This window comes from Lampetra planeri, chromosome 5, assembly GCF_965212315.1.
Source record: "Lampetra planeri chromosome 5, kcLamPlan1.2.h2, whole genome shotgun sequence".
Classification (NCBI taxonomy): Eukaryota; Metazoa; Chordata; class Hyperoartia; order Petromyzontiformes; family Petromyzontidae; genus Lampetra; species Lampetra planeri.
Genome location: NC_136111.1, coordinates 17,427,476 through 17,455,221, shown reverse-complemented (window position 1 = coordinate 17,455,221; position 27,746 = coordinate 17,427,476). Strand labels below are relative to the sequence as shown.

General features: G+C 52.5%; 1 protein-coding gene across 1 annotated transcript; it reads left to right on the top strand.

Annotated features, from left to right (window-relative positions):
• The first annotated feature begins 1,423 nt into the window (after positions 1 to 1,423).
• PICK1 (protein interacting with PRKCA 1) lies at positions 1,424 to 27,531 on the top strand. Its single transcript, XM_078594806.1, has 12 exons — positions 1,424 to 1,887; positions 3,455 to 3,566; positions 4,148 to 4,276; positions 5,238 to 5,304; positions 5,890 to 5,979; positions 11,230 to 11,283; positions 12,697 to 12,759; positions 18,163 to 18,296; positions 18,935 to 19,027; positions 20,885 to 20,935; positions 21,974 to 22,118; positions 26,210 to 27,531. Exons 1-12 carry the CDS (start codon positions 1,859 to 1,861, stop codon positions 26,548 to 26,550), a joined length of 1,308 nt encoding a protein of 435 aa, XP_078450932.1. The 5' UTR covers positions 1,424 to 1,858; the 3' UTR covers positions 26,551 to 27,531.
• The last annotated feature ends 215 nt before the right edge of the window (positions 27,532 to 27,746 follow it).

Sequence of the window (27,746 nt, the reverse complement as noted above, 5' to 3'; positions counted from 1 at the left end):
CCACATACACGTGGGCTGCCACATTTATATATGGGCTGTTACACGTGTTAAGTAGCAAAACAACACAAATTCGTCAACACTGTCGTCTTAAAAGAACAATATATACAACAGGCGACGTTTTGGACAATAGCCCGGCTTCATAACACATAAACAGGTCAGAGAGACGGAGTGTGTGTAAGAGTTACATGTAATGTAGTTGCACGGCACTGGGTGCCATTGATCTCCAATAGGTAGTAACTATATCAATGTATTATTTCCATATTTGTCTGACAAAATAAAGATTTTCTTTTACACATTCCATCGATCACACGGCTTTCGAGAAGTGCATTAGCAGAATGTCCCGCACCTCCGATTCGCACGGTTGGCTACGTACGGTGCGAAATAAGTTATACTTACAGCATTGTTTCAACCCAAGAAAACCGATTTTGACAGAACGTTACAACAGACCATACAAAAACACGATAGCAGTGCAAAGTATAGTATAAGGAAAGGTAAACAAATCACCTGAAAAGTTATACAAATAAAATAAACTTTTTTTCATCAGGTAAGCACACTGAGGTATTGACTTATTTTTCAGAAGTGACTTGGGCACAAATGATAACAAAGTGTATTAATTATTACGTGCAAATGTTTCCCAACTAAATAATATATATATCAGTGGTACTTATCCTGGGGTACATGCACCCACTGAGGGTGCGAGATGCCCCCTTCTGGGGGTGGGATACTTTACACATTTTTTTAGAAGGTAAATCATCAAAACACAAATTAATTGTTTCATCAACCCCTTATGTTCTTACTAACATTATACATTTTCCGCAACGATCGACAACCAAATGGGGGTTGTGCAAGGCTGCAGTAAAGGTGAATAAGAACCGCCGATCTGAAGGCACGTTTCTGAATGTTTTTTTTCTCAATGAGTTTGAGAGCCCAAGTGCCACGTGGAAATTTCGATTTAAAGCTTTCGTGACTGCAGGAATTCATCTTCTTGGTTCTTTCGGTAAAGTCACGTAGAATGGAAATAATAAAATAATAAAAATAAAACATAATAAGATAATTCTCACGACGTTTCGGCCACAACGCAAGCAGCCGTCCTCAGGTGGAGAACGGGTCTGTCGAGAAGACAGAGTCTGAAGACTTTACCTAAAGAACCAAGAAGATGCCACGTGGAACTTCACCGAAACCGCCGCGCCACGTGGTGCCGGGTGGGGGCGCTGCAGGGCAGAGCGGTGGGGGCTGGTGGGGGCGGGTGTGGGCGGGGGGGCGGGGGGAAGGGGCGTTGGGGGGGCGGGGGGGGGGAGGGGCGGGGGGGAGGCGGGGGGCGGGTGGGGGCATACGCGGGGGGCAGGGTGGGGGCCGGTGAGCGTGTCAATGTTTTCCCACAATGCCTCGCGCGCCTCGGCAGTAACCAATCGGCAAGAGGCTTCGGGTCGGGGTCAGGGGTCAAGTGTCAGAGCGGCGACGGCGGGTGGGAAGGTGGAGAGAAGCGGAAGTGGACACGGGCTCGCCCGGAACGTCTGACTTCGTTCCGAACAACCCGAAGAGGATCCTAGAACGCAGGCGCGAGGTCGAGTAGCGGCGGCGCTGCCGAACACGATCCGCTTCTCACCGAGAACTGACGGCGATCTCGAACACGAGTTGATTTGGAGGCGAAACAACGACAACAACAAAAACGTCGAGGCCCAGTCCGACCCCGACATTGGGACGGGACACGAATCCGGAGCTCCGCACCCCCCCGACTCTGGACGGGACCTCGACGCCGAACTCACTCGGGGGGTTTCAACGCAGGACGCGGCAATCTCTGACGGACCTGAAGCCGACCCGACGCTGAAGCAGCAGCCGTTGCGTCGCGGCGGCCGACATGGACTTCGACTATGAGGAGGATAAACTGTGAGTGGCTCGAGAGGGATGCACGGGGGGGACCCTCATCCCCCCCCCCCACCCGGTCTCTGGGACCCCCCCCCCCACCCGGTCTCTGGGACCCCCCCCCCCACCCGGTCTCTGGGTCCCCCCCCCCCCCACCCGGTCTCTGGGTCCCCCCATCTCCCCCCCCACCCGGTCTCTGGGACCCCCCCCCCCACCCGGTCTCTGGGTCCCCCCATCTCCCCCCCCCACCCGGTCTCTGGGACCCCCCCCCCCCACCCGGTCTCTGGGACCCCCCCCCCCCACCCGGTTTCTGGGTCCCCCCATCTCCCCCCCCCACCCGGTCTCTAGGACCCCCCCCCCCACCCGGTCTCTGGGTCCCCCCATCTCCCCCCCCCACCCGGTCTCTGGGACCCCCCCCCCCACCCGGTCTCTGGGACCCCCCCCCCCCACCCGGTCTCTGGGACCCCCCCCCCCCACCCGGTCTCTGGGACCCCCCCCCCCACCCGGTCTCTGGGACCCCCACCCGGTCTCTGGGACCCCCCCCCCCACCCGGTCTCTGGGACCCCCCCCCCCACCCGGTCTCTGGGTCCCCCCATCTCCCCCCCCACCCGGTCTCTGGGACCCCCCCCCCCACCCGGTCTCTGGGACCCCCCCCCCCCACCCGGTCTCTGGGACCCCCCCCCCCCACCCGGTCTCTGGGACCCCCCCCCCCACCCGGTCTCTGGGACCCCCCACCCGGTCTCTGGGACCCCCCCCCCCACCCGGTCTCTGGGACCCCCCCCCCCCACCCGGTCTCTGGGTCCCCCCATCTCCCCTCCCACCCGGTCTCTGGTCCCCCTAAAGGGCCGCCACCCCCCGTGAGTTTTGGTGCCCCTGTCGGTACCGGTCAAAAATGGACCGAACCCTCCTTGCCCCCCCCCCATGTCAGAATCAGAATGTTTTTTTTTTATCCCGGAGGAATCCGATGACCTATAAAGCTCACTTTCACAGATGTCCAGTCGGGGCGCGGGGTCAGAACGTTACCCGAGCTGCTATTGGGACTGAGGCCGTTGTCTTTTTAGTCCGTGAGGCCTTCTAGGAGGGAGTGGTCCCGTTAAGGTCGTGATCCCAGATTCTTTGTAGGGACTGGTCCCCTTTATCTTGGTCCCCTTTATCTTGGTCCCCCTTATCTTGGTCCCCCTGAATCTCAGCATACGGTCTCGTCAACCGAAGTGTGCCAGATTGCGTTCCACATCGGACGCTTAAGCAAGGTTGAGCCTCGTAGTACTCTACTAATATGGGAGACCACCATGCATGACATGTGTTCTGGGCTGCTGTGGGGCTATGTTGTGAGCATTAGAGAACAGTACAGCAACATCCACGGTTGTACTTCACTTCTATGCTCCCACATATTAACCCCCTTGCCTTCACCAACCCACACCGACCATCGTGGTAATGAAATGCAAGGCAACGACCCTCAGAGCATGGGGAGGGCTCTCATCCATCAGTGAATAGATTTTTTTTTAAATACTGTGCATGTACAAATGTCGTCGTCATCACCGTCCGCAGCGTTAGCCTTATTATTACGGTTGTTGTTGTTCTCCACACACAGGGGCATCCCGACCATTCCCGGGAAGGTAGTGATCCAGAAGGACCCGCAGAACATGATCGGCATCAGCATCGGCGGCGGCGCGCCGCTCTGCCCGTGCCTCTACGTGGTGCAGGTGGGAGCCCGAGGGGGCTGCAGGCAGCCACGTTAACAAACTCGCCCACGCTGCGCGTGATGAGCTCACTGTTTACTCTCTGCGATAACAGTATGCACACATTCATTTCAATCGGGCCCAAATGCAGAAACTCAAGTTGGTGCGCGTGGTGTCGGTGGGTGGGGTGGTTGGCGCTGTGGTTAGAGCGCTCGACTTAATCGTCGATAATCAATCGGCCATTGTAATTTTATCGGACGTATTGTTTCGATAGCTGCTCATAATTCGCGTGTGCTTGGCCGTCTGGTCAAAGCCATGCGTTGAGTGTTTATTCCCAAGAATTTGTAATCGCACACCACTGCGCGCATCTTCATGAGTTGAATCATCGTCATTGCATCATCTTTATCAAGCATCGTCATATTTTCTGAATCTTTGTGCCTCATCTCGTGTTTCGTACCATGTCTTGTCCCCGTGTACATGACCGTGTCTCATCCCGTGTCTCTGACCGTGTCTTATCCCGCTGTTTTGTCCATATATCTTGTTGCACGCCTCTAATCATACCTCGTCCTACGTCTTGTCCCCTGTCCGCCCGTGTGCCGGACCAGGTGTTCGACAATGCTCCGGCAGCGAAGGACGGCACGCTGATGGCTGGCGACGAGATCGTGGGAGTGAATGGGAAATCGGTGAAGGGCAAGACTAAGGTGGAGGTGGCGAAGATGATTCAAGCTGTGAAGGTCCGTGTCTTTCTATTAAATGCACAGGAACGTCATCAGCATTATCATCGGCCATTATTAATCCACTGGTGGATGAAAGCCTCCCTGAGCCACCACCGCCTCTCACACAGTCTTGCGATGTGACATTTACTGTCAAATGGCTTCTCTTCTTCGTTTAAGCTGTGGTCAAGAGGTTGTCACGTCCATTTTCCGAGATCAGTAATGGGCCACAAGCTTGACAGCGTTCTTGTGCACTAAATGTGACCCCAGACATCACCCTAGAGACACTGAGACCAGGCCACATGAGCAGTCCTCCTTCACCTCGGTGGGCCGCAAGCATCACACTGTGCTTGTGCACAAATTGTGACCCCCACATATCACCCTAGACACACCTAGACCAGGCCACCACGCGGGGCTCCATGGGACGCAATGCAGCTTCCGGGCCGCAGGTTTCCTGCCACTACCATAGATTCTACCACACCTCTGCATTGTTTCCTTTTGCCAGATCCCAAGGCTGTTGGCCAGAGTAAAAAAATGGTGCAACTGGATGGAGGTGGCTGTTGTTTAGGCTGACGGATTTGTTAAGTTTGCTCAGTAAATGTGAATCAATTGGTCACCAATCGAATTGTATGATTTATATGTTTTTTGTTCTCGAGACAAAAGCTACTCCTACGTTTTTCTACCTGTGGTGATTCTGGGGCTGGGGCATCGCATTGCGCATGTAACTGCATGGAAATGTAGCTTGATGTTGCCCACTAGGCGGCGGCATCACCACCGCTTAGGTGAATGCTTTGCATGCCGGCGAGAGGTGCAACGCATTAGTTAGCACACCGCACTACGAGCACGACCACCTGGGCACGTTGTTGTCTTGAACCACCACATCTGCAGATCGTGTGCCATGCCAGCCTTAATAGTTGTTTGCACCAGCCCCCTGCTGTATATTAAACTAATCTGTGAATGTGTGTGTGTGTCTGTATCGCAGGGTGAAGTGACCATGTACTACAATAAGCTACAGGCCGACCCCAAACTAGGGAAGACCATGGACATTGGTGGGTCTCAGGAACTCGCACTGACCACTGGCTCCTACCCATTGTTTTATTCATGTTACTAATATACACCACTCAGGACTCAGGTGGTGGTGGGTTTCACAACACATTTACGTGATATAACCCAAAAACCTCTTATGGATAATATTGGTCGTTAAAGCCTGTGGGTTAAACCAATATACAACCAAGTCGAGGTGTCTGCCTGCGCCAATGAGCAAGAGGGCAGCACTCATTGAGGCAGCATCCATTGTCAAGCCTCATCGAGTTTTCGGCAGGAGCTGCAGACTGAACACAAAGTGCTCCTCTTATTAATAAACCCCGGAGGGATAGAGGGGCTTAGCCAATGCCCACCTTGGATTTGAACCCGTGATATTTTGTGGGTGAGTCGCACGCTCTTTAGCAACAGCGGCTGACCAAACATCGTGGCAACGTTTGGTTAATTAACTGCCACAACCCGCACGACATGACCGGGGACCCTCGCCCAGCAGCAGGTGACACAGCAGAGGGACTGTACGTGCGCACAGCTGGTGTCGCAACCACTGATTGTGTTCTCTCTGCTTGCGTCCTCCACCCCCACCTCACTCCCAGTGATGAAGAAGGCGAAGCACCGTCTGGTGGAGAGCATGAGCTCGTCGACGGCCGACGCGCTGGGACTCAGCCGCGCCATCCTGTGCAACGGTAACAGCGCAGGGTGCGGCGACGGTGCCACACCACCGTGTGCCGAGCAGCCGCCGCCGCACCCTCGCGTGCCGGTGCACCGGTGGCCGTGGTGGTTTTGCACGGGGAGGAGGGAGGGCGGCATCGGTGCCGGGATTTTCACTGCCCATCGCAGAGCCCTCCCCCCCCCCCCTCACTGGAATGCTCAATACTCCCCACCCCCCCACTCCCGGTTGCACGATCGATCGGTCAGTTGGTTGACCGGCAATCTTTCAGTCTGATGGTCAGTCAGTCTGTGGGTCGGTGAATTGACCACTTGGTCAGTTAATTTGTTGGTTGGTCAATTGGTCACTTGTCAGGTCAGTTTGCCACATGTTCTCTGATCCACATGTTTCTCTTTCTGTTTGCCTAATTCCAAGGGTGCATCTCTCAACACTTTGCACTTTTCAGTTTTTTGTTCAATTTTCTTTGTCCATGTCCATGATGTTGGAGCCTCGTAGGTAGAATGTTGGGGCTACCAGGGTAAGATAATGGGACTATGAGGGTGAGATGATGCGGCTACAAGGCTGAGATGATGGGGCTGCCAGGTGAGGTGATGGGGCTGTCAGGGTGAGGTGATGGGGCTACTAGGTGAGGTGATGGAGCTACCAGGTGAGGTGATGGGGCTACCAGGGTGAGGTGATGGGGCTACCAGGTGAAGTGATGGGGCTGCGAGGTGAGGTGATGGGGCTACCAGGTGAGGTGATGGGGCTACCAGGTGAGATGATGGGGCTACCAGGGTGAGGTGATGGGGCTATTAAGGTGATGGGGCTACAGGGTGAGGTGAAGGGGCTACAGCGTGAGGTGATGGGGCTACCAGGTGAGGTGATGGGGCTACCAGGTGAGGTGATGCGGCTACCAGGTGAGGTGATGGGGCTACCAGGTGAGGTGATGGGGCTACCAGGTGAGGTGATGGGGCTACAAGGGTAAGGTGATGGGGCTACAGGGTGAGGTGATGGGGCTACAAGGGTGAGGTGATGGGGCTACAGGGTGAGGTGATGGGGCTACAAGGGTGAGGTGATGGGGCTACAGGGTGAGGTGATGGGGCTACAGGGTGAGGTGATGGGGCTACAGGGTGAGATGATGGGGCTACCAGGGTGAGGTGATGGGGCTACCAGGTGAGGTGATGGGGCTACCAGGTGAGGTGATGGGGCTACCAGGGTGAGATGATGGGGCTACCAGGGTGAGGTGATGGGGCTACCAGGTGAGGTGATGGGGCTACCAGGTGAGATGATGGAGCTACCAGGGTGAGATGATGGGGCTACCAGGTGAGGTGATGGGGCTACCAGGTGAGATGATGGGGCTACCAGGTGAGATGATGGGGCTACCAGGTGAGGTGATGGGGCTACCAGGTGAGGTGATGGGGCTACCAGGTGAGGTGATGGGGCTACCAGGGTGAGGTGATGGGGCTACCAGGTGAGGTGATGGGGCTACCAGGTGAGATGATGGGGCTACCAGGGTGAGGTGATGGGGCTACCAGGTGAGATGATGGGGCTACCAGGTGAGATGATGGGGCTACCAGGTGAGGTGATGGGGCTACCAGGTGAGATGATGGGGCTACCAGGTGAGGTGATGGGGCTACCAGGTGAGATGATGGGGCTACCAGGTGAGATGATGGGGCTACCAGGTGAGGTGATGGGGCTACCAGGTGAGATGATGGGGCTACCAGGGTGAGGTGATGGGGCTACCAGGTGAGGTGATGGGGCTACCAGGTGAGATGATGGGGCTACCAGGGTGAGGTGATGGGGCTACCAGGTGAGATGATGGGGCTACCAGGTGAGATGATGGGGCTACCAGGTGAGGTGATGGGGCTACCAGGTGAGATGATGGGGCTACCAGGTGAGGTGATGGGGCTACCAGGTGAGATGATGGGGCTACAGGTGAGATGATGGGGCTACCAGGTGAGATGATGGGGCTACCAGGTGAGGTGATGGGGCTACAGGGTGAGGTGATGGGGCTACCAGGGTGAGATGATGGGGCTACCAGGGTGAGGTGATGGGGCTACCAGGGTGAGGTGATGGGGCTATCAGGTGAGGTGATGGAGCTACCAGGGTGAGATGATGGGGCTGCCAGGGTGAGGTGATGGGGCTGCCAGGGTGAGGTGATGGGGCTACCAGGGTGAGGTGATGGGGCTACAGGGTGAGGTGATGGGGCTACCAGGGTGAGGTGATGGGGCTACAGGGTGAGGTGATGGGGCTACCAGGGTGAGGTGATGGGGCTACCAGGTGAGGTTATGGGGCTACCAGGTGAGGTGATTGAGCTATCAGGGTGAGGTGATGGGGCTACCAGGGTGAGGTGATGGGTCTTACAGGTGTGGGTTTATGTAGCTGCTTGGGTGGGTTTTTTAGGGCTGGTTAGCCGGGTGTTGGCACTGCCCGTGTGCCTCCTGCTGTTTTATAATTAAGCCCACTTAAGTGCAAATTGGTTGCCTGGGGATTATACATTCTTGGCTGGCTTACAAAGAGCACGCTCCTAGGTTTGCATGTTTTGATTTTATCCGAAACACAAGGAAACCCCCGACAACGTTTCAAGTGGAAGCCACTGTCAGTGTGCTACTGGTGAATTATTTTTCACTCTTTTATCAGCTGTAGGCAGTTGAGTAGCACTTGTGCTAGCAGTGTCATGTAAGGAGACAAAAGCAACAAACTTGAGAAGTGCTGCGAGTCATCTGGCGACTTAGGGGTGCAATGTCAGGGAACAGCACCGGAACATGTTGCCCGCAGAACTAACGCAATAGAAGTCTCCTCTTCATTCGGTTGCTCTTGTCCAGCACTGGGCACAGCGCTCTTTTTTCGTGCTGTATGAAGAGTGGTTCACCATGTATCTGTCTTCCAATATACAGGTTGTATGCATTTCTCAAAGCGAGCTTTGCTTACCCATAGGAAAACCGAATTTATTACAAGTGTATTTATGTGAAACGGTTGTAAGTGAATGTGCTGAGACCATCATAAGTTGGCCACATGAGATACTGTGGTAGAACCACATATTGGTTGGAGCCGGGGATTTACAGCCTGACACGGCCATTATGAGCCTCCTTATATTCCCCGTGAAGTTAAAATGACCTACTCTGCTGCACGTTTTGGGGCATTGTTAAAGTAAAAGGTGTTGCCATTTTTACAATTCTGTCGCATGTCTCTTAACAATAGTCAAGTCTTGGGCGTCTCACTGCTCAAATGATCCTGGGGTAGCACCCATCTCTGTTCGCGATCTTGGTGGAAATTCCACATTCTCATGGTGGGGGGTCATTCTCTGCTTCAGAAAACCACTGTCTACTTCCCAAAAAGTCGTACAAACTTTATTCTATCAATTATAAAGGACCGATGATTATGCTGCTGCAGCTGTTGGTGATGATAATGCTGATTGTCAAGTGCTGCGTTGACCCCAGACAAAAAGAGCTGAACTCGCAACTCCTCGGCTTTTCCTGCTGCCTCAGTAGAGACGTGAGAACTTAAATCCTGGAGCAGCAGGGTTCGGCCCGGGCTACAGTTTTTTCTGCCGGTTTGTGCCGGAGCCCCTTGCCACGGTGATTTGGTTTCCCACGCGGGGTCCGGGGTAATTGGGTCCGTGCGGCTGCGGTGACCTCGCGTGTGACCATGGGCGCCCGTGACCCCGCAGCGACGTGCGCTGCGCTAATCGGGGCGACAGTGAAGCGGCCGTTTCTACGCTCGAGCGAGCGTCCTTCATCCGACTCGGCTGAGAGCGCAGCTCCGTGACCGCGAGAGATGGCGACAGCTTGGGGGGAGGCCCTCATCCAGCAGTGGATTGATCATTGCGGAGGATGATGATGAGAGGTCCATGAGGGTTGAAGGTTTTGCGCTGTCAGTGAGGCGCATGTCTGTTTAGGCTATACGGAGGATCTTTGTATTTGGAGGGTGGGGGTTTGTGGATCGGACGGAGTTTGCAGTGTGTTGCAAGACTCTACACACTAGGCTGGGAGGTGGCCAGGACAAGGCGATACAGAAAAAAGGATGTTGTAAAATGAAATCGGTAATAATAGTTTTGATCTCATTGTATTTATCCAGGAAAGCCCCACTGAGTCTCCATTTTCTTCAGGAAGATGCTGCATTAGGGTTTGTCATTGAATTGTTGAGGAGTGTTTTTGCATGTGGGAGAAGAAAACGCTTCACATGCATAGACAAACAGGCTTGGTGTACTGCCATCTTCTGGTCCACCTCGCAGCCTAGCGGGTGTGTAGGACTTTTGTAAATCTGCGTACTGTATATGATCCATCAACTTGCATTATACTCGCTGACCCACAGGTATGTGCTGCCACATTTCAAATTATAAGGATAACCCGACTCGCTTAGAATGATTATCACAGTTCACTTTTATTAGCCATGTAAAGAAGTCCCTTCTGTATAAGAAGGGTTTTTCCATCTTGCAGATTCTCGCAATGTCTGTTTCGGTTCGTGGACTCTCATGATCTACAGCGGCAACAGCGGCAGCAGCGGCAAGCCTGAAGTGCGTAGGAGGGAATTAACGAAGTAGCGAGAGTGGCCGTGAGTTGCTGGAAGGTCATGCGGGCTGTCGGTTCGCCGCTCCCAGCACGCGCGCCCACGTGAGAACCGCTCAGGCTGATTTACATATTTTTAATGAGGGTTGTTCGTTCGTGCTTCCTTACATACTTTGCATCTGTCCATCGTACCAACGAGAATCGGCCCGGGTGGAGTCGGTGGGCAAACGGGCGGGCGAGTAGGTGACGAGACAATTGCCCGGCCTCCAGCGTCTCTTGCCAAAACGGCCGGCATTCACCGGCAGCCAGAAAGGCGGCCGCTGGTCAACAGAGACACTACCGGGATCTGCGCTGGAAGAGTGGCCGCTTTGTGCTGCTCGGGAGTTACGGGTTGGGCCACGGGGGGGGGGGGGGCGGGAGGGGGTTGGGGTAGTGAGTTAGCAGGAACCATCTTACCGTAAGTCTGTGCCACGTGGCTGTATCCCTGGCGACCACGGGGATCCACAGTGCCGGCGTCGCATTGCGGGACGCGGAGAGTGGATTCCGCTTGGGGGAGGGCGCAGTGCCTCCTCATTATCTGTGTCCCCTGCGGACCCCTTCTCTCTCTCTCCCTCTCTCTCTCCCTCTCACCACATCGCACCTGCACTCACCGCTACCTGCCTCCCTTGCTCCGTCAACACACCTCACCCACGCACACCTTACCTGTCTACCCCTCACCGCACATCACTCTCGATCACTCCATCTCCCTGCTCGCCTGATAATTAATGGTGCCCCCACAGATGGCCTTGTTAAAAAACTGGATGAACTGGAACGCACGGCTGAGCTGTACAAAGGTAAAGGCACTTTGTGACCCCCTGGGGTGTGTGCATGTGTCTGAATACCTGCACGTACACCTGTGCGCACACCAGTACACACCCTGTAATGAACGCACTCTGGCACACACCCACTTGTACGCCTCCTGCAGTGAGATAACATGCTCATCCAGCGTGCATTGAATACACACAAGATACAAAGATTCCCCACGTGTAGATTTTGGACACATTTGTGGTTAGTGAGCACCTATTAAAGGCTGGCACTGCATATAAGGATGTGGTGTGGTCAGAACCACATCCGGATGCCTGGCCGCCTTTGTCTCCTGGATTACGATGTTTGCATGTCACGCACCGTGTTTAGATTAAAAACAAATTTCTTCAGAACTGCTTTTTGCATTTAGTTTGTACTCCCGCACCTCTGATTCACACGGTTAGCTACGTACGGTGCGAAAACAGTTCAACATACAGACGTGCATTTGCTCATTTAAGGTAGTGTTAGATCCACTGCACTACTGCTGCCACCACCAGATAAACTCGTGATCACTCGCTCACTCTAGCGGACACACACCTGCAAACACTTAGAAGTGAACACTGATAATGATTCCCCATATCGCCTTTAACAGACTTAGGGAAAGTGCTGTTTGCGAGCACCTATGGAGGGCAAGTATGGCACATGAGGGGGTGGGTAGGCAGCACCATTTGCGGCCGCCTTTGTTGTCGCCCCCGATGCTGAGGTTTACGCAACTCGTGTAAGGCTGAATCGACCTAGGGGAGGCCCACGACCAGTTCAGATAATCGCCACTTGTATCAGTAGTGAGTGGGAATTGAACTCTGGTCACTGGGTTTGCAGTAACCACAGCTCCACCTCTGGTGTGTGAACAACAACAACAACCGCCATTCGCCACTCAGTGGCGGTGACGTCACCACGACGCTTGTGCCAGGCCATGTGCACCTTGAGGCCACGTGAAGTGTCGAACGCCCGCTGGTGTGTGAACACACACACCTGCACATACCCGCACACACCTAGATGTGAACACACCTGCACACACCCGCACTCATTCTGCATTGCAAACAAATAGTGCACTCCATTAAGTTGATTTATCTTTAAAACAGGCCCCTACTTGTCATAAAATACCGAGCTATACTATGCGTGTTTGCCAATCTTGTGTCCCTCGCCTTGATTTATTTAAAGGCCAGCCGGGCGAAACATTGGCTCCTGTTTGCCTGAATACTTTGGTAGTTTACCTAAATCCCAATATCTATTGGTTGTAACAGTCCCGCTTGTACAATTGCACATTAATCAGTGCGGCATTGTGTGTGTGCGCGCCTACAATCGTGCGTGCACGCACGTCCATTTGTGCTACACTTTATGAAAGAACATTGGCATTTGGCCGGGTCCCCCTTTTTAATTGTGAATGGCTTTTTTGTTTGCAGGCCTGATGGAGCACACCAAGAGGCTGCTGAAAGCCTTCTTTGAGCTCTCACAGACTCATAAATGTGAGTTTGTGCGTACGCAACAGTGTGCGCTCACGTGTGCGGTCTGTGCGTTCGCGCATGTGTGTATGTGTTTGTATTCGTGGCAGTGTGTACGAATGTGTGTGTGCATCTCAGTGTGTTCGTATGGGTGTGTATGTGTTTGTGACCTTGCTGCTCGCTAACACAGCACTTGCCCCAACAGCCTGTTATGGTTATACGGGGAATGTTTGTATTGGTGATGAAGTGTGCGTCTGTGTGTACATGTCCGTGTGCGTACTTTTTTTTTTCGTATATGCCCTAGTCGGGAGGAGGTTGTGGTATGGAGGAGGTCGTGGATTCGATCCCGACCCTAACTACCTGCATATTTGAAGTTTGCATGTTCTCCCCGTGATCACGTGCATTTAGATTATATTTTACTGCTATACATTGTCACATGATGAGCCTCTTCGTTGAGCTATCATTCGTGGCCAGGTCACTTCTGAAAAAGAGCTACATCGCTGGTAAATAAAATAGTTCAGTATGGTTTATGCTGTCGCATCTGTCCATATAATCTGGCCGTTCGTTCGCCTGCCCCGCGGCACTAACATTCAGACAGTGCAGCCACTGAGAAATAAGAGGACGTGTCCCCTCGAGGTAGGGGGGGGGGGTGGTGTGGTTCAGCGATCGCCAACATTCACTGGGCAGAAAAGCAGCTCAAATAATTCCGTTGTCCCTCCTCGAACCCAGGTGTGAGAGCCCCTTTGAGATTCACTTTCTCTTTGGGAAATTCACTGTACTCCACTTGCCCTTTGTTCCGGGTGAAACCACTTTGTTTATTCGCTGTTTCTTAATAAGTTCGGCTTCACTTCCTTCAGTTGCCATTTATCCAGGTTAGAGTACGAGCGAGATTCCCTTGGCAACAATTAATTTTGCCCCATTGTCTCGCATTTAGCCACGTGAGATCCCTTTGAGATTTACCCCCGACACGGAGTTCATTTTAATCGTTGTGCTTTAGCCAAGTGAGATTCACTTTAGCCTTGGCAAATAAATGACTAATTCCTTTGTCCCTGTATGTTACAGGTGAGAGCCCATTCAGATTCAGTTTGTAAAAACGAATTATTTGCTTTCATTGTCCTTCGTTTACTCAAAATCACATAAGCCGAGCCTGCATAAAGCGAGGCAAATCAGTGCTTTGTAAGAAAAGGTTTTGCTGGCTGGGGTGTCGGCGGGCAATTGCACGGCCGTGACATCACCGCGCACATTTGCATGATGAAGTCACCCGCAGCGTTGAGCCGATTTAGTGCGTCAGCAACGTCACTGCCTCCCCACCTACCCCCCCCAGTCTCCATCTCAGATATGTGTCCTGCACAGATGTGTGGGCAGTGCTGGTTAATAAAAAAAAGAATTCGAATGACCAATTTTAGTAGCTGCCGAGTACCCTACAAACCCTTCAGTTATTAAAAACGTGTTCCAAAATATACTAATTTCTTTTAAAATGGTTTTTCACAACTCACTTTCATCGGCCGTGTAAAAAATTCACGGCTGTACTAGGAAAGTTTTTACCATGTACCAGGTTCCATCAATGTCCACTCTGGCCCATAGACCCTACGATCTCGAGCTGCAGGAGCAGCAGCAGCAAGCCTGAGGCACGTAGAAGACGAATGAACAAAGTAGTAGTGAGAGCGCGCCCCACTACAGATCGATGAATTTTTATGGCGTGTGTGCGTGCTGTGTGCAATCGTCAAGCTTGAATTCGTGAATGCATTATTTATTTTTTACATGTGGCAAGTATGGAAATGACCGTGGTGTGGCATGGTGGAATCTAGTTGCGTTGTTTGCACTCAAACCAGATCGCTGCATGTAAAAGCGTCGTGTAATATAACCTCGGTGACGTGGTTACAAAACTATAAGCGTTGCGTGCATAGTAAACAAACATAATTTTGTGTGCTCGAATTACTACACGTGTCGTGAATTTAATCATCGACTCTTAACCAACGAATCGTTATGTTTATGGTAATCCGTAATAATAGGTCGATTACTTTTCCAAATTCATCCTCTTAATGCTGTCGCGTGAGGTCCCGTCCGTCACAAGCCGCCGAGCGGACGCGTGCACGTGCATGCGCGCACTCGCACAAGCACTCGCGGCAAATTTCGTTTCCGCTTCTCATCGGGATCGCAAGGCGGAGGTTGGCGCATCGCTCCGTGACACCGTCCACACGGTCCTGGCCAATCCGCCTCCGCTTGCTAGAGCCGCGAGCAAGACTTCTTCTCGGCGGCAAGTTAAAACTAAACTAAACTCTTAAACTATTTTTATTATACCAGGTAAGGCCCACTGAGCTATATAGCTCTCTTTCAGAGATGACCTGGCCACAAATGATAGCTTAACGAAGTGGTTTATCATCACGTGGGAGTTTATAGCGGCCAAATACTCTTAAACGCATGTTTTTAAATGTGGAGGGAGAAACCAAAGGACCTGGAGAAAAATACACGCGGCCACGGGGAGAACATCCAAACTCCAAAATATACCAGGCGAGGGAGTTAACATCTCTCCACCGAGTTATTACGAGCCGGGCGTCACGAGCGTGACCGCTCGCTCGGCGCCGCGATCGCCGCTCGTCCTCCGCTGAGCCGATTACAGAAGCTCTCGTCGCCACCGAGGTGTCTTTCATGTCCTCCGACCCCCCCCCCCCCCAGGAACGAAATCCGCACGCAACACTTTATCTCGCCCGTTGTCAAGAACTTAAAGGGCGGTCATGAAATGCTCGCAGACGACATCGTCGTCGTCTCTGACGCGCGCGGGTTTCAGCGGTTCATCCGTCTCTCCGGATTTTGTCATATATTCTGGCCGAGCTTGGGAACATGCGGCCATCTTGGCGAGCCCCGACTTGCGCTTTCGCTGCTGGCATCTGCCGAGCGATCGGTCACGCCGCAGAGGACGTGTCCAGACGCACCGTGCGGCCGAGTCGAATGGGTTTCGCCCCCCCCCCCCACCTCTTTTTAAAGGTTGGAAAGTGTGCAGCAAAGCGTGGAGAGAGGTACATGCTTGGGGATTACAATGGGAGACAGAAAGATAGAACAGTTACAGAGGCTCGGACAGGATATCGGTTTGAGTGAGGGTGCCCAGTGGGTGCAGCTGGTGTTGAAATGGCAGCAAAAGGATGAAACATGCCCTAAAGGATGACCACTGCAGAGATGGAGGGACAAGATTGTTTCATGCACATGGCTTGTGCCTTTGCAAGACAGTGAAGGTCGCAAGTTCAAATACTGGTTTGGAGTCGGCCCGTCATCAATATCCATCCGCGGTTGTGTGAGTCCTACAATATTATTTACTCGGGAAAACCTAGACTCTTTCAGGAGGCTCCTGCTAAATTGCGATGATTATGTTCTGCGTGTCAGACGATAACGGGAGTACACTGAGAAAGCACGTGCATACAAGGGAGTGGCACTCAAAATTCTGCACAGATGGATTCAAAAATCCATTAAAAAATCCATTACTTTATTGCCATCTTCAGCTCACCTCGTAGCGCCAAGTCTACAATACCTGATATGTTCAGGCAGTCTCCTATCCAAGTGCTAACCATCTTCAATTCCTGCTTATCCGCAAAAAATATCGGACAAACTCGACCACATTCAGTGTGATTTGGTCTCGGGCCAAATCTGACACAAATCCTTTTTGCAGGCTCCCCAATCTGCCCCCACCCCCCAGGCAATTCTCTTGGCCCAGTTTTGTAGGAGGTGAAAGCCTCCCCCAGCCCCCACCGCCATCATCCTCGGCGTTCCCCCGCGGCCCAGTGGAGAGAGCGTCGGCGTTGCCGATCGATCGTGGGTAAAAATAGAACGAGGGGAGGAGGAAGAGGTGCGCGTGGCCATCGGTGGGAATTCGACGTGAAGCGGGGTGACATTTTGCGCAGCTCAACGGTCAGGGCGGCGGGATTTCGGGGAGCGTGATGCGACATTTATTTTGTCTGCGTGTCTCATCTTAAGCGCGTGTGCGCATACCAAATTTTCAGGTCCGTGCGAATTGACATTCATAGCAGTAGCAGCAGTCGCAGCAGTTGGCCAACGTGCCCTACCTTCCCTCTTTTAGGTGGATAAAACGGGTGCCACTGTGAGATAATGTCGACTATGGTTGTTCTCTAAGAGAGACTGCCCTCACCAATGGGAATGTTGGGAAATGTGGGATTTGCTTCACTCGGCCAGGCCTGCCGGAGGATATGACCACCGCCCGTTTGGTCATTTTGAGCAGATAGAAACGTTGATGGTTTACCCGGGAGAGTATCACTTAGTCACAGGATGCTTTTCGGTGTACCGATGCAAAGGTTTGTTAATTCTACATGAATTCTAAAGCCCAGAAAATACATGCATCGAATTGCACGTAAATCAATCGATGCTTTCCAGGGAACGCATGTGGTTTGTAAATGGGTTCATGTGACCCCTCACCAATGAACCCGACGGACAGATGGGCAACCGGGCAATGCCAGTGAATCATGGAAGAGGTAAATTGTTACAAGCCAAGTTGACAGCATGTGCGTGCATTCCAGCTATGTAACAGCGCATGTGCGTGTGTTCACACACAGTGGTGTAGCAGTTTGTGTGCTGCGCTACTAACCCAGCGACCAGAGTTCGATTCCCACTCATGGCCAACACCAGTGACGATTATCTGTAAAGGTCCTGGGCCTCCCCTAGGTCGACTCAGCCTCAAATGAGTACCTGGTGCGGTGTGTAAACATCGGCACTGTGGAGACAAAGGCGGCTGGGTGTGGTTGCTGGCCACCCACCCCCTCGTGTGCCGTTCCGGCCTTAATAGGTGCTCGCTAACAGCACTCGCCCCAACAGTCTGTTAAGGCGATACGGGGGTCTTTGTTTTGTTAACACTGTGTATGTGTGCATGTGATTACTGTGTATATGTCTGCACGTGTGTGTTTCCTGTGTATAAGTATTAGTGTGCATGTATGTGTGTGTGTTTACTGTGTGTATATGTGTTTGCACATGTGTTCGTGTGCATGTGGAGAGCGTTCTTGTAGTGGTTAGCGCACTGCGCTACAAACCCAGCGACCCAAGTTCAATTCCCGCTCACGGCCACTACCCGTGATGGATTTCTAGACCAGTTTTGAGCCTCCCTGAGGTCGACTGAACATTAAGTTGAGTATTTGCTGCAGTGTGTAAACACCAGCGTTGGGGGAGACAAAGGCGTCCGGGCGTGATGTATGTATGTAAGTTGAACTTCTTTTGCACTGTACGTAACCAACTGTGCTAATCGAAGGTGCGGGGGAAGGAAAACAAACTAAACACAAAAAGCAATTCTAAAGAAATGAGTTGGTTACTGTCCATGACACCAACCCGTGTTCAGTGCCGGCCTTCATAGGTGCTGCTCGCTTTGCAGCACTTGCCCCAACAGTCTGTTAATGATACACTGGGGACCTGTGCGCGCGCGCGTGCGTCCAGCGTTTGGCGACGTCTTCTCCGTGATCGGGGTGCGGGAGCCTCAGCCTGCCGCCAGCGAGGCGTTCGTGAAGTTCGCCGAAGCCCATCGCAGCATCGAAAAGTTTGGCGTGCGGCTGCTGAAGACCGTGAAGCCGGTACGCCCCCACCCTTAGCCGTTGGTGTACGAGCAGTCCCACCACTGAGGAACCTCTCTTCAAGGTTCAAGCATTACTATAATGATGATTATAGAAATAGGGGTGCTGATGATGGTCACGATGCAGTTGAGTCAATCCAGGGTGAGTTATTAACATGTTCCCGCCACGATCATGAACGTTTCCAGCTCATACAGCTGGGCTATCCATCATCAGTTTGAACAAAAAAATTATAAATCCAAACGGAATGTGGAATTCCCTCCAGTGGCTCGGAACTCCCCAACAGTGACGTGCACCACCCCACTTGTATTTGAGCAGAGAGACGCTTGGGCCTTGTGTCCGGCTGTGCGGTGGCTTACATTGCGATATGATTCCGGCCACCTAGGTTCAATTCCAATACTCTTGATACACAACTTAATTTACAGGCCATTACTGAGCCTGTCCTGAGCCAACCGGACCATCCATGGGTAACCCAGGACAGTGTGAACATCAACACTCTGCAGATTAAAGGCATTTGGACATGCATTGGTGCTGGCCACACTACTGTCTCATGCTCCCATGCAAGCCTTAAACAGGTGCTCGCTAACCGCGCTTAGTCCTGCAGTCTCTCAGGCTAAACTGAGGCCCATTTGTCTCTATAGATGCTCAGTGACCTCAACACGTACCTCAACAAGGCCGTGCCCGACACGAAGCTGACCATCAGGAAGTACGCCGACACCAAGTTTGAGTACCTGGTGAGTATGGCCGGCATGTCGTGCACGTGCCTGCAGTGTGTGGAGTCAGTGCTGGTTTTTAACCGGGACTCAAATTTGAGCGCTGTGTGGCGCCTTCTATTTGGACACATACATTGGATGGACAACAAAAGGAAAATGAAAAGTGCATTAGGAAAAATGGAAAGAAGCGAAAAGAGTGGAAGACCTATAGTGGTTCTTTCGGTAAAGTCACGTAGGTAGAGAAAATAAAATAAAATAAAACACGACGTTTCGGGAGCAACGCAAGTGCCCGAAACGTGTAACACAAGTACCCGAAACGTCGTGTTTTGTTTTATTTTATTTTGTCTACCTACGTGACTTTACCGAAAGAACCAAGAGTATGGATCCTTGCAGTCACGAAAACTGCAAGTCTAGTGGAAGACCTTGCAGATAATGGCTTGACGGCGATATCATAAGAGATTGATGCCAGAAATATGTGCAGTACTTGAGTATATTGGCACAAGACAGGAAAGTGGAAACAAATGACGACATGTGCAGTGGACACCCATGGGCTATCTACCCATGGATTGTGATGATGATGATGTCCCGCCTTGGTGGCAGTGCATTGTGTTGGCAGTGCGCGCTGTTATGGTGTGGGTGTAACGACCAACGCCATCCTTGTGATTATTCGGTGACTTGCTGTGGATCAGGAGCAATAGAGCTTCATCTCTAATTCAGCAGCCTGTTAAATGAGAGTGTTGAGAATCGACGAGAGAAAAACAAATGACACTTTTGGCTTCGCAAAGTGGTACTCATTTTATCATGGCATTGGTCAATCCCTGAATAGGATGTGAACTGATTGTGAGTCAAGGGCAATGAGCACAACATCGCTCGGGCCGCATTATACAATAATATGAGAACAAATGCAAGTCGGCTTGACAGCATGTTAACCATTAATAAAGACAAGTGGCTTGGGCAGGATACGTTGCTCAAAGGGACGGGGACCGATGGTTGAAGTAAATGACAGAGGCAGCCAAGGGAAGGAACACGCCCCACGAATGCGTTCGCTTTGGAGGTGGAGCAATGAAATTGGTTGCATGCGCGCCCGCCAGGCGGATCGCCGCACCGCGGCACCACGGAAGATGGCGACGGTGTGGGGTAGGGCCTTCACCCAGCAGTGGATTGATGGTAGCCGACGATTATTATGATGATGATGATGACGACGACTATCAGAGAATGCGCATGAATGAGAGTGAAACTACCGAGGGCCTGAATAATACTATAGATGGAATGTTCGAGTGGGCTCCGGGCCATGTTCGTTAATGTTTAATCGCGCCGGCGCTGCCGCCCTGAGTGAGACGTGCCGTGCGGGGGCGGTGGCTGCGTGAATACACGCGTGTCTCGTGTGTCGTCCGTGTGCGCGTGTGCATCCGAGTGCGCGTGTGTCGTCTGTGTGGCCCTTAATAGGTGCTCGCTAACATCACATGCCCCAACAGTCTGTGAAGGTTATACGAGGGATCTTTGTGCATGTCTATGTTTGAATGTGTGTATGTGCATCACCTAACATATGCGCATGCATGCATGCATGCCAGTGCACGGGTCTGCGATGTCTTTGTGTGCCTGCAGCACATGATTGCATGCGTGTGTTTACATCTGTGTGTTTGCGTGCCTGCACATGTGTTTGTAAAATCGTCTTTGTGCCTGTACTGCAATGCGTATGTGCGTGTGTCTGTGTGACACTGTGCTAGTATTCGTGTGTGTATGTGTGCTGGTATACGTGTGCGCGTGCGTGCCAGAATGCTCGCCACGCCCGTGTGTTTCGGCACACACGTAGCAGCATCGTGAACCCAGTCACCCCGCACCCCGACTCAACTGTCGCCCCTCCCCCTCTCCCCACAGTCGTACTGCCTCAAGGTGAAGGAGATGGATGACGAGGAATACAGCTACGCGGTGAGAGGGGCGGCGCGTGCTGCCTGTGCTACCTGCACACACTGTAATGCCTGTGCTGCTACCTGTACCGCCTCTGTGCCTGCCAGTGCTGCCCTTGCCTGTGCTGCAAGTGATGCCAGTGTTGCCCTTGCTGCCAGTGCTGCCAATGCTGCAGTGTAGATTGCTGCTGATGATGATAATGATGTACTTCGGAAAATGCTATAGTTTAATGTTTTGGTTTATAATGGTGGGCAGTAGAGTAGTGGGGAGAGCAGTGGTTAGCACACCTACTGCATTAAGAACGCGGTAATTGGTAGCGACTGATATTTGAGCTAGGAGCCCATGTACCAGACCGGATGTTGGATAAATTAAAAGGCCATAATGATTATTATTGGGGTGGAGCAGTGGTGCAGTGGCTGCCTTCCTGCATTATCAACCCAGCGATGCGAGTTTGATTCTAGGTCATGGCTAACATTAAAAGGCGAGTGATATCTAAGCCGGTCCTGTGTCCCTCCCCCCCCACCTCGCCCATTCACCAACTCGCATTGAGCAGCGTGGTGAAGTATGGTCAAACAACCACATGGTGCCAAACCCAGCATAAACATACACGTCATGTGGATGCCTTCATCAAGCAGTGGGAGTGACGGGAGCTGTACATTGTGATTTGTTCTGGTGTCGTGATCGATATGGTAATTGCTGTTTAGGCACTGTATGTTGCATTTGTAATATTGTGGTGGTTGTAGTTTTAGAGATGGTTATATTTGTAATTGTTGTGGTTGTGATAATAGTTGTTGTTACTCAGGCCATGTACGAGCCACTCTAGTAGCATTATAGTAGTTGCAGTGGTGGTGTTGTATGGTGGTATTTGTAATTGTGACTCTAGTAGTGGTAGTATTACAACGGTGGCAGTTGTGGTGTTATAATGATGGTAGTGGTGGTATTGTAACGGTGGTGGTAGTGGTATTGTAATGGTAATATTGATGGTATCATAACAGTGGTAGTGGTGGTATTGTAATGGTCGTCGTGGTGATGGTTGTTGTTGTTGTTACTGCTGCTCAGGCCTTGCAGGAGCCGCTGTACCGTGTGGGCACCGGTAACTACGAGTACCGGCTCATCCTGCGCTGCCGCCAGGATGCGCGCGCTCGCTTCGCCAAACTGCGCAAGGACGTGATGGAGAAGATCGAGCTGCTGGACCAGAAGCATGGTGAGGGGTCACCACTGGGGGTCACCACTGGGGGTCACTTGTGGGGGTCTCCGCTGGGGGTCACTTGTGGGGGTCACTTGTGGGGGTCTCCGCTGGGGGTCGCCGCTGGGGGTCACAGCTGGGGGTCACTTGTGGGGGTCTCCGCTGGGGGTCGCCGGTGGGGTCACCGCTGGGGGTCACCGCTGGGGGTCACCACTGGGGGTCACCGCTGGGGGTCACCGCTGGGGGTCTCCACTGGGGGTCACTTGTGGGGGTCACCGCTGGGGGTCACTTGTGGGGGTCTCCGCTGGGGGTCACCACTGGGGGTCGCCGCTGGGGGTCGCCGCTGGGGGTCACCGCTGGGGGTCACCGCTGGGGGTCACCACTGGGGGTCGCCGCTGGGGGTCGCCGCTGGGGGTCACCGCTGGGGGTCACATCTGGGGGAGCGCAGGAGTAGCGACAATTAGTCCAGAGCAAAGGGGTCGTGAGTGGGCGTGCAATGACGCATCGATTTACACGCTCACGATAAGCGCATTGAATTGTGAGTGAGAGAATTGATTACTTAGAATTAATGGAAATTATATGCACATTGAATGGTAAGTGTTAGCGCTACTATCATTGATTGGACAAACAGATCAGAGATCAGACAACAGTATGGACGAGATGGTAAACATTGAACAAAAAAACTATTTAGTGAATTCAATCACAAACTTTGGTCATGGTGGTTCCAGCCAGGGATTACCGGGGTGCCTCCAGCAGACAGAGGGGGTGGAGGGGTGTCCAAGTAAGGTAATGCACCACATGGTGCCAAGCCCAGCATAAACATTTTCAACACGAGGAGACCGTTACAGTGAATTACAAGGTATCGTCATTAAATATTCAACGTTTCTATAAAAAAAATCGCAATCAAAACTGGTGAAGGATGCTCGTTGGGTTGCTAAGTAGACCACAGTGGCGAGATGTTCACTATCTTGCCTGCTATACAGAAGGTTGTGGGTTTGACTCTGACCCTGACGCCTCTATATTTGGAGTTTGCATGTCTCTCTCCCTGTGCTCAGGTGGATTTTTCTCCTGGTCCTCCGCTTTTTCCCTCCACAGTATTTGGCTACTATAAATGTTCACGTGATGATAAGCCACTTCGTTCAGATATCATTTGTGGCCAGGTCGCCTCTGAAAAAGAGTTATATATAGCTCAGTGGGCCTTACCTGGTAAAAAGTAAAAAAAAAATTAAATAGTAGACGGCCTGGCAAATGCCCCCCACTCACTTTACAAACACAAATATTTATTCTTCTTGTTGTCATTCCTGCACCTTAACCCTTTCCCATTCCGAGACGTCTACAAATTCCAGGGTGGGGTCCCGTTCACACCGCTGAATCTCGGGACACGCAAGCGATTAGCGTTAATTTTATTTAGAGAGATGTAGCACCATTGTTTTTAAGGACATTGTACTCACCGCAGAGAACCATGGCGACATGACCGCAGTCTATGATACCTGCCACCAAACTGTGCCACACGCTCCCCGCATAGCCTTGTGAGATCCTTGGTGTACGTCTTCCGATCCGAAGACGTACTGATAAAGTTTCTTTTTCTTAAAGAAAATACACATTTTGGAGGCGTGGATATCTGTCTTCGTCATGAGTGGGATTATTATTTATCCAATAAGAGGTGTAATATTCCCCCCCCCCCAATAAATTTCCCAAACCTCTTTGTCAGCTCAAAGTTTAAGATACGCTGCTGAATTTCGCTGGGCAGGTCACATCTTGCCGTCGTGCTCTGTTGTTCCGGGTCGTGCTATGTGCTGGCATGTAGATGCTGTGTTGTGTGTGTGGTGTGTTTGTAAGGGTTCCGTGTGCCCTGTGGCGCGTAGAGTCTCACGGTAGAGATGTCGGCTTCCAAACGTCCTCAACGACCTCGGGCAGAGGTCCTCTTGGCTCGTGTACCCTCTGCGTTATTGGAGTGTGTGTATGTGTGTACGTGCATGGGTGCTTGTGTACGTGCATCCATGCATGTGTATGCATGTATTGTCGAGTCGGCGCGCTGCACTACAAAGCCGGCGACCCGGGTTCAATTCCTGCCAGTAACAATTATCTGAAGTAGTCCTGGGCCTCCCCTAGGTCGCCTCAGTACCTGGTGCGGTGTGTAAACATCGCTACTGATGAGACAAAGATGGGCGTGATACTGGCCACCCACCCACTCATGTACTGTGCCAGCCTTTATAGGTGTTTGCTATCAGCACTTGCCCCAACAGCCTGTTAAGACTATACGGGGGATCTCTTTTTTATGGTGGAGCGGTGGCAAAGCGGTTAGCGCGCTGCACTCCACTAGGAACCTCGCCAGCAAACCCGAGTTCAATCACCCACTCAGTGGCCAACACCAGTGCCGATTATGTGAACCAGTCCTGGGCCATCCCGAGGTCGACTTGGCCTTAAATGAGTACCTGGTGCTGCGTATGAATATTTCCACGAGGGAGACAAAGGCGCCGGGAGTGGTGCTGGTTCACACCACCCCCTTGTGCACTGTGCCAGCCCTCATAGGTGCTCGCTAACAGCACTTGCCCCCAGCAGACCGTGAAAGGCTATACGGAGGACCTGTTTGTGTAAGTGCATGTGTGTGTGCGCATGCACATACATCTGTGCGTGTGTACGTGCGCATATTTAATCGTCTTGTAGATCAATGTCGGTGATATTTTCCAAGCGGCTAATGGAGCGATGGGACGTTTTATGCTGCGTCTGCCGCCTCCTCGCTATGAAAACGCATTAAACGCACGCGTGCACATGCGCACACACACGTGCGCGCACACGTGTGTGTACATGCAGACAAAGGCATAGACGCCTTGTGTAGCATTTAAGCCGCTGGGATAAGCGCACAGCGCTCGTGGTGGGGGTGGTGTGGGCAGCACCACACATCTGTGGCTGCCTTCTCTCTCCCCATTGTCGATAATAATGATCGCTCCAGATGCTCGTTATAGGCCAAGTTAATCTAAGGGAGCATCTGGACATATTCAGGTGGCATATGCCAGCGATGATGGCCGTTATGGCCAGGAATTTATTCCAACTTTGTTGTGCTGCTGCTGCTCAAAACACTACTACACTCTACACCTTTATACTGTACATCCATACACTGCACTAACCACTACCACACACCAAAAGCAAAGATCCCCCGTATAGCCCTAATAAACTGTTGGGGAAAGTGCTTGTAGCGAGCACCTATGAAGGCCGGCACAGCACACGAGGCGGTAGGTGGCCAACACCACGTCTGGCCGCCTTTGTCTCCCTAGTGGCGATGTTTACACACAACACCAGGTCGTCATTTGAGGCTGAGTCGACCTAGGGAAGGTCCATGGCCGGTTCAGATAATCGCCGCTTCGTAGCACAGCACGCTAACCGCGACACTACCGCTCCCCACACCACACACACCACTTGCATGCACACACACATACACAATGTTTCGCCTACTACAATACCACTTGTATCCACACACGCACGCCGCACTAAACACGACCACACCACAAACGAACTGTACACACGCGCCACACTGACCGCTACCACAGCGCGTGGGTGCACGTAATCGAACGTGCACACGCACGCACCGCGGAGCCACTCACTCTGAATTTGTTACCCAAGACACGATTCCACGAGGCTCGGATTTTAAAGATGTGCGTGGGTGTCTGTAGGGAGAGTCATAGGGGGTGAGGATGTAGAGGAGGGGCAGAGGTGACCTGCCTCTAGGCCAAAGAGGGGCCATGTGAGTTCGTGGGGATCGCTGCTCACAGCGGATGTGAACCTTGGCCCTGCACCCAGCTTTCTGCTGTCCTCCCTGTGTTCCCACACTCACCCCTGTGACCCCCGGGTTTCTGGTCATCCACAGGATTCTCACCTTGTCCACGCGCACCCATTTCCAGACGCTTGCCCCCGTGTCACCGCACTAACCCTCGCATGCCTCGTGCTCATCTCCATCCCTTGTGTCCCTGTATCCATGTGTTCCTGCGCTCATCCCTATCCCTGGTGTCCTCGTATCTCCATGCCTCTGTGTTCATCCCTATCCATGGTGTCCCCGTATCCACGTGTCCCCCTGTGCTCATCCCCACGTCTTCACGCTCGTGTCTCCGCAGTGCAAGACATCGTGTTCCAGCTGCAGCGCTTCGTGTCGGCGATGTCGCGCTACCATGACGACTGCAACGCGGTGCTCAAGGAGGCGGACGTGTTCCCCATCGAGGTGGACCTGGCGCGCACCATGCTCAGCTACGAGTCGCAAGGGCCCTACGCCGAGACCGGCCACCACCGCCGTCGCCACGACGACGAGGACGACGGCGACGACGACGACGAGGAGGAGGACAACAGAGGTGGCGACGACGAGGAGGGGGGTGAAGGAGGAGGCCAGGACGACGGGGCCGGGATGATGGCCGACGACGGGACGGAGGAGAACGGGGAGAAGCTCATCGATGACTTGTGATGCGGTGGCGGTAGGAGGTTGTTGGCGGTGGTGAGGTTGGAGGAGGTTGTGATAGAGGAGGAGGTCGTAAAGGTGGTGGAGGTCGTGCAGGTGCAGGAGGTGTTGGTGGAGTTGGAGGCGGCGATGGGGAGCGGTGGTTGAGATGGAGGTGGTATCATCGGTTTATTATTTGGTAACTTTTCTGATTTTAATTGAAATTTGATGCACACTTGCTTGTGCAAGCAAGTGTGCATCAATGCATAAGCCAGTGCGTGTACCCACGGGTACACGCAGCGGTCGCACCTCTTATACCTACACGTACGTACATGTAAATAACACATTGTATGCGCGTGCATGTACACGCATGTGTATAACACGTACACCTGCACGTGCATGTGTGGAACACATGCCAATTACACGCGCACACATTCCAGTAACACGTACACCCTTAGCATGAACGGCACAGCACATGTGCACGTGTCACCCCACATAGGTTATTCGAGGCGTGCAATACGCACACGTGTACACGCATTCATGCGCATATGTGCAACGTTCACATCTGTACATATGTGCGTGCCTGGACGTATAAAAGTGTAACGCACACACATGTATCCCTGTACACATGTGCATGTATCGCATGTTCACCTGTGCTAGTACAACTTTGTGAGATGTGAACATGTGTATTACACGTGGCTCACGTAAATGTATGCACAGGTGTATACTGCACCTGTACACGTTCACGTGTAGTCATGTATGCAGTCGTCTACGTTAACTGCGCATACATGTGCATTGCATGTGCATATAACAGTAAATCGTCATGTACACGTGTGACACGTCCTGTGGTGTACATGTATGTGGGCCTGTACGCGTACACTTGTACGTATACGCCTGTGCACATACATGGGTAACACCTACTGCACCTGGACACGTGTACATCATGTACACGTGTCCATCATCTGCTTTGCTGTCTCGTTCGCCAGCAATAACTTTGGGGGGGGGGTGGGAGGGGGGCCGGAGGGGGGTTTATTGTGGCAGGGGGAGCTGTCGTTCTTACCCGAAGGCGTTACATTTCTCTGAGTAAATTATTGGGCGGTGGTGGTGGTGGTGGGGTGGGGGGTTAGGCACAGATGGGGGCACCAGAGCGCACCCCCCCCCCCCTTTTCTGGTCATGTCGTTGAATTAAAAATGTTCGAAGGGGTTTCCTCTAAGGGGGGTTT

Coding starts and splice junctions, on each gene's coding strand:
- PICK1 (XM_078594806.1), top strand. CDS start 1,859: ATGGACTTCGACTATGAGGAGGATAAACT. Junction 1,888..3,454: donor GACTATGAGGAGGATAAACT/GTGAGTGGCTCG, acceptor CTCCACACACAG/GGGCATCCCGACCATTCCCG. Junction 20,936..21,973: donor ACGAGGAATACAGCTACGCG/GTGAGAGGGGCG, acceptor ACTGCTGCTCAG/GCCTTGCAGGAGCCGCTGTA.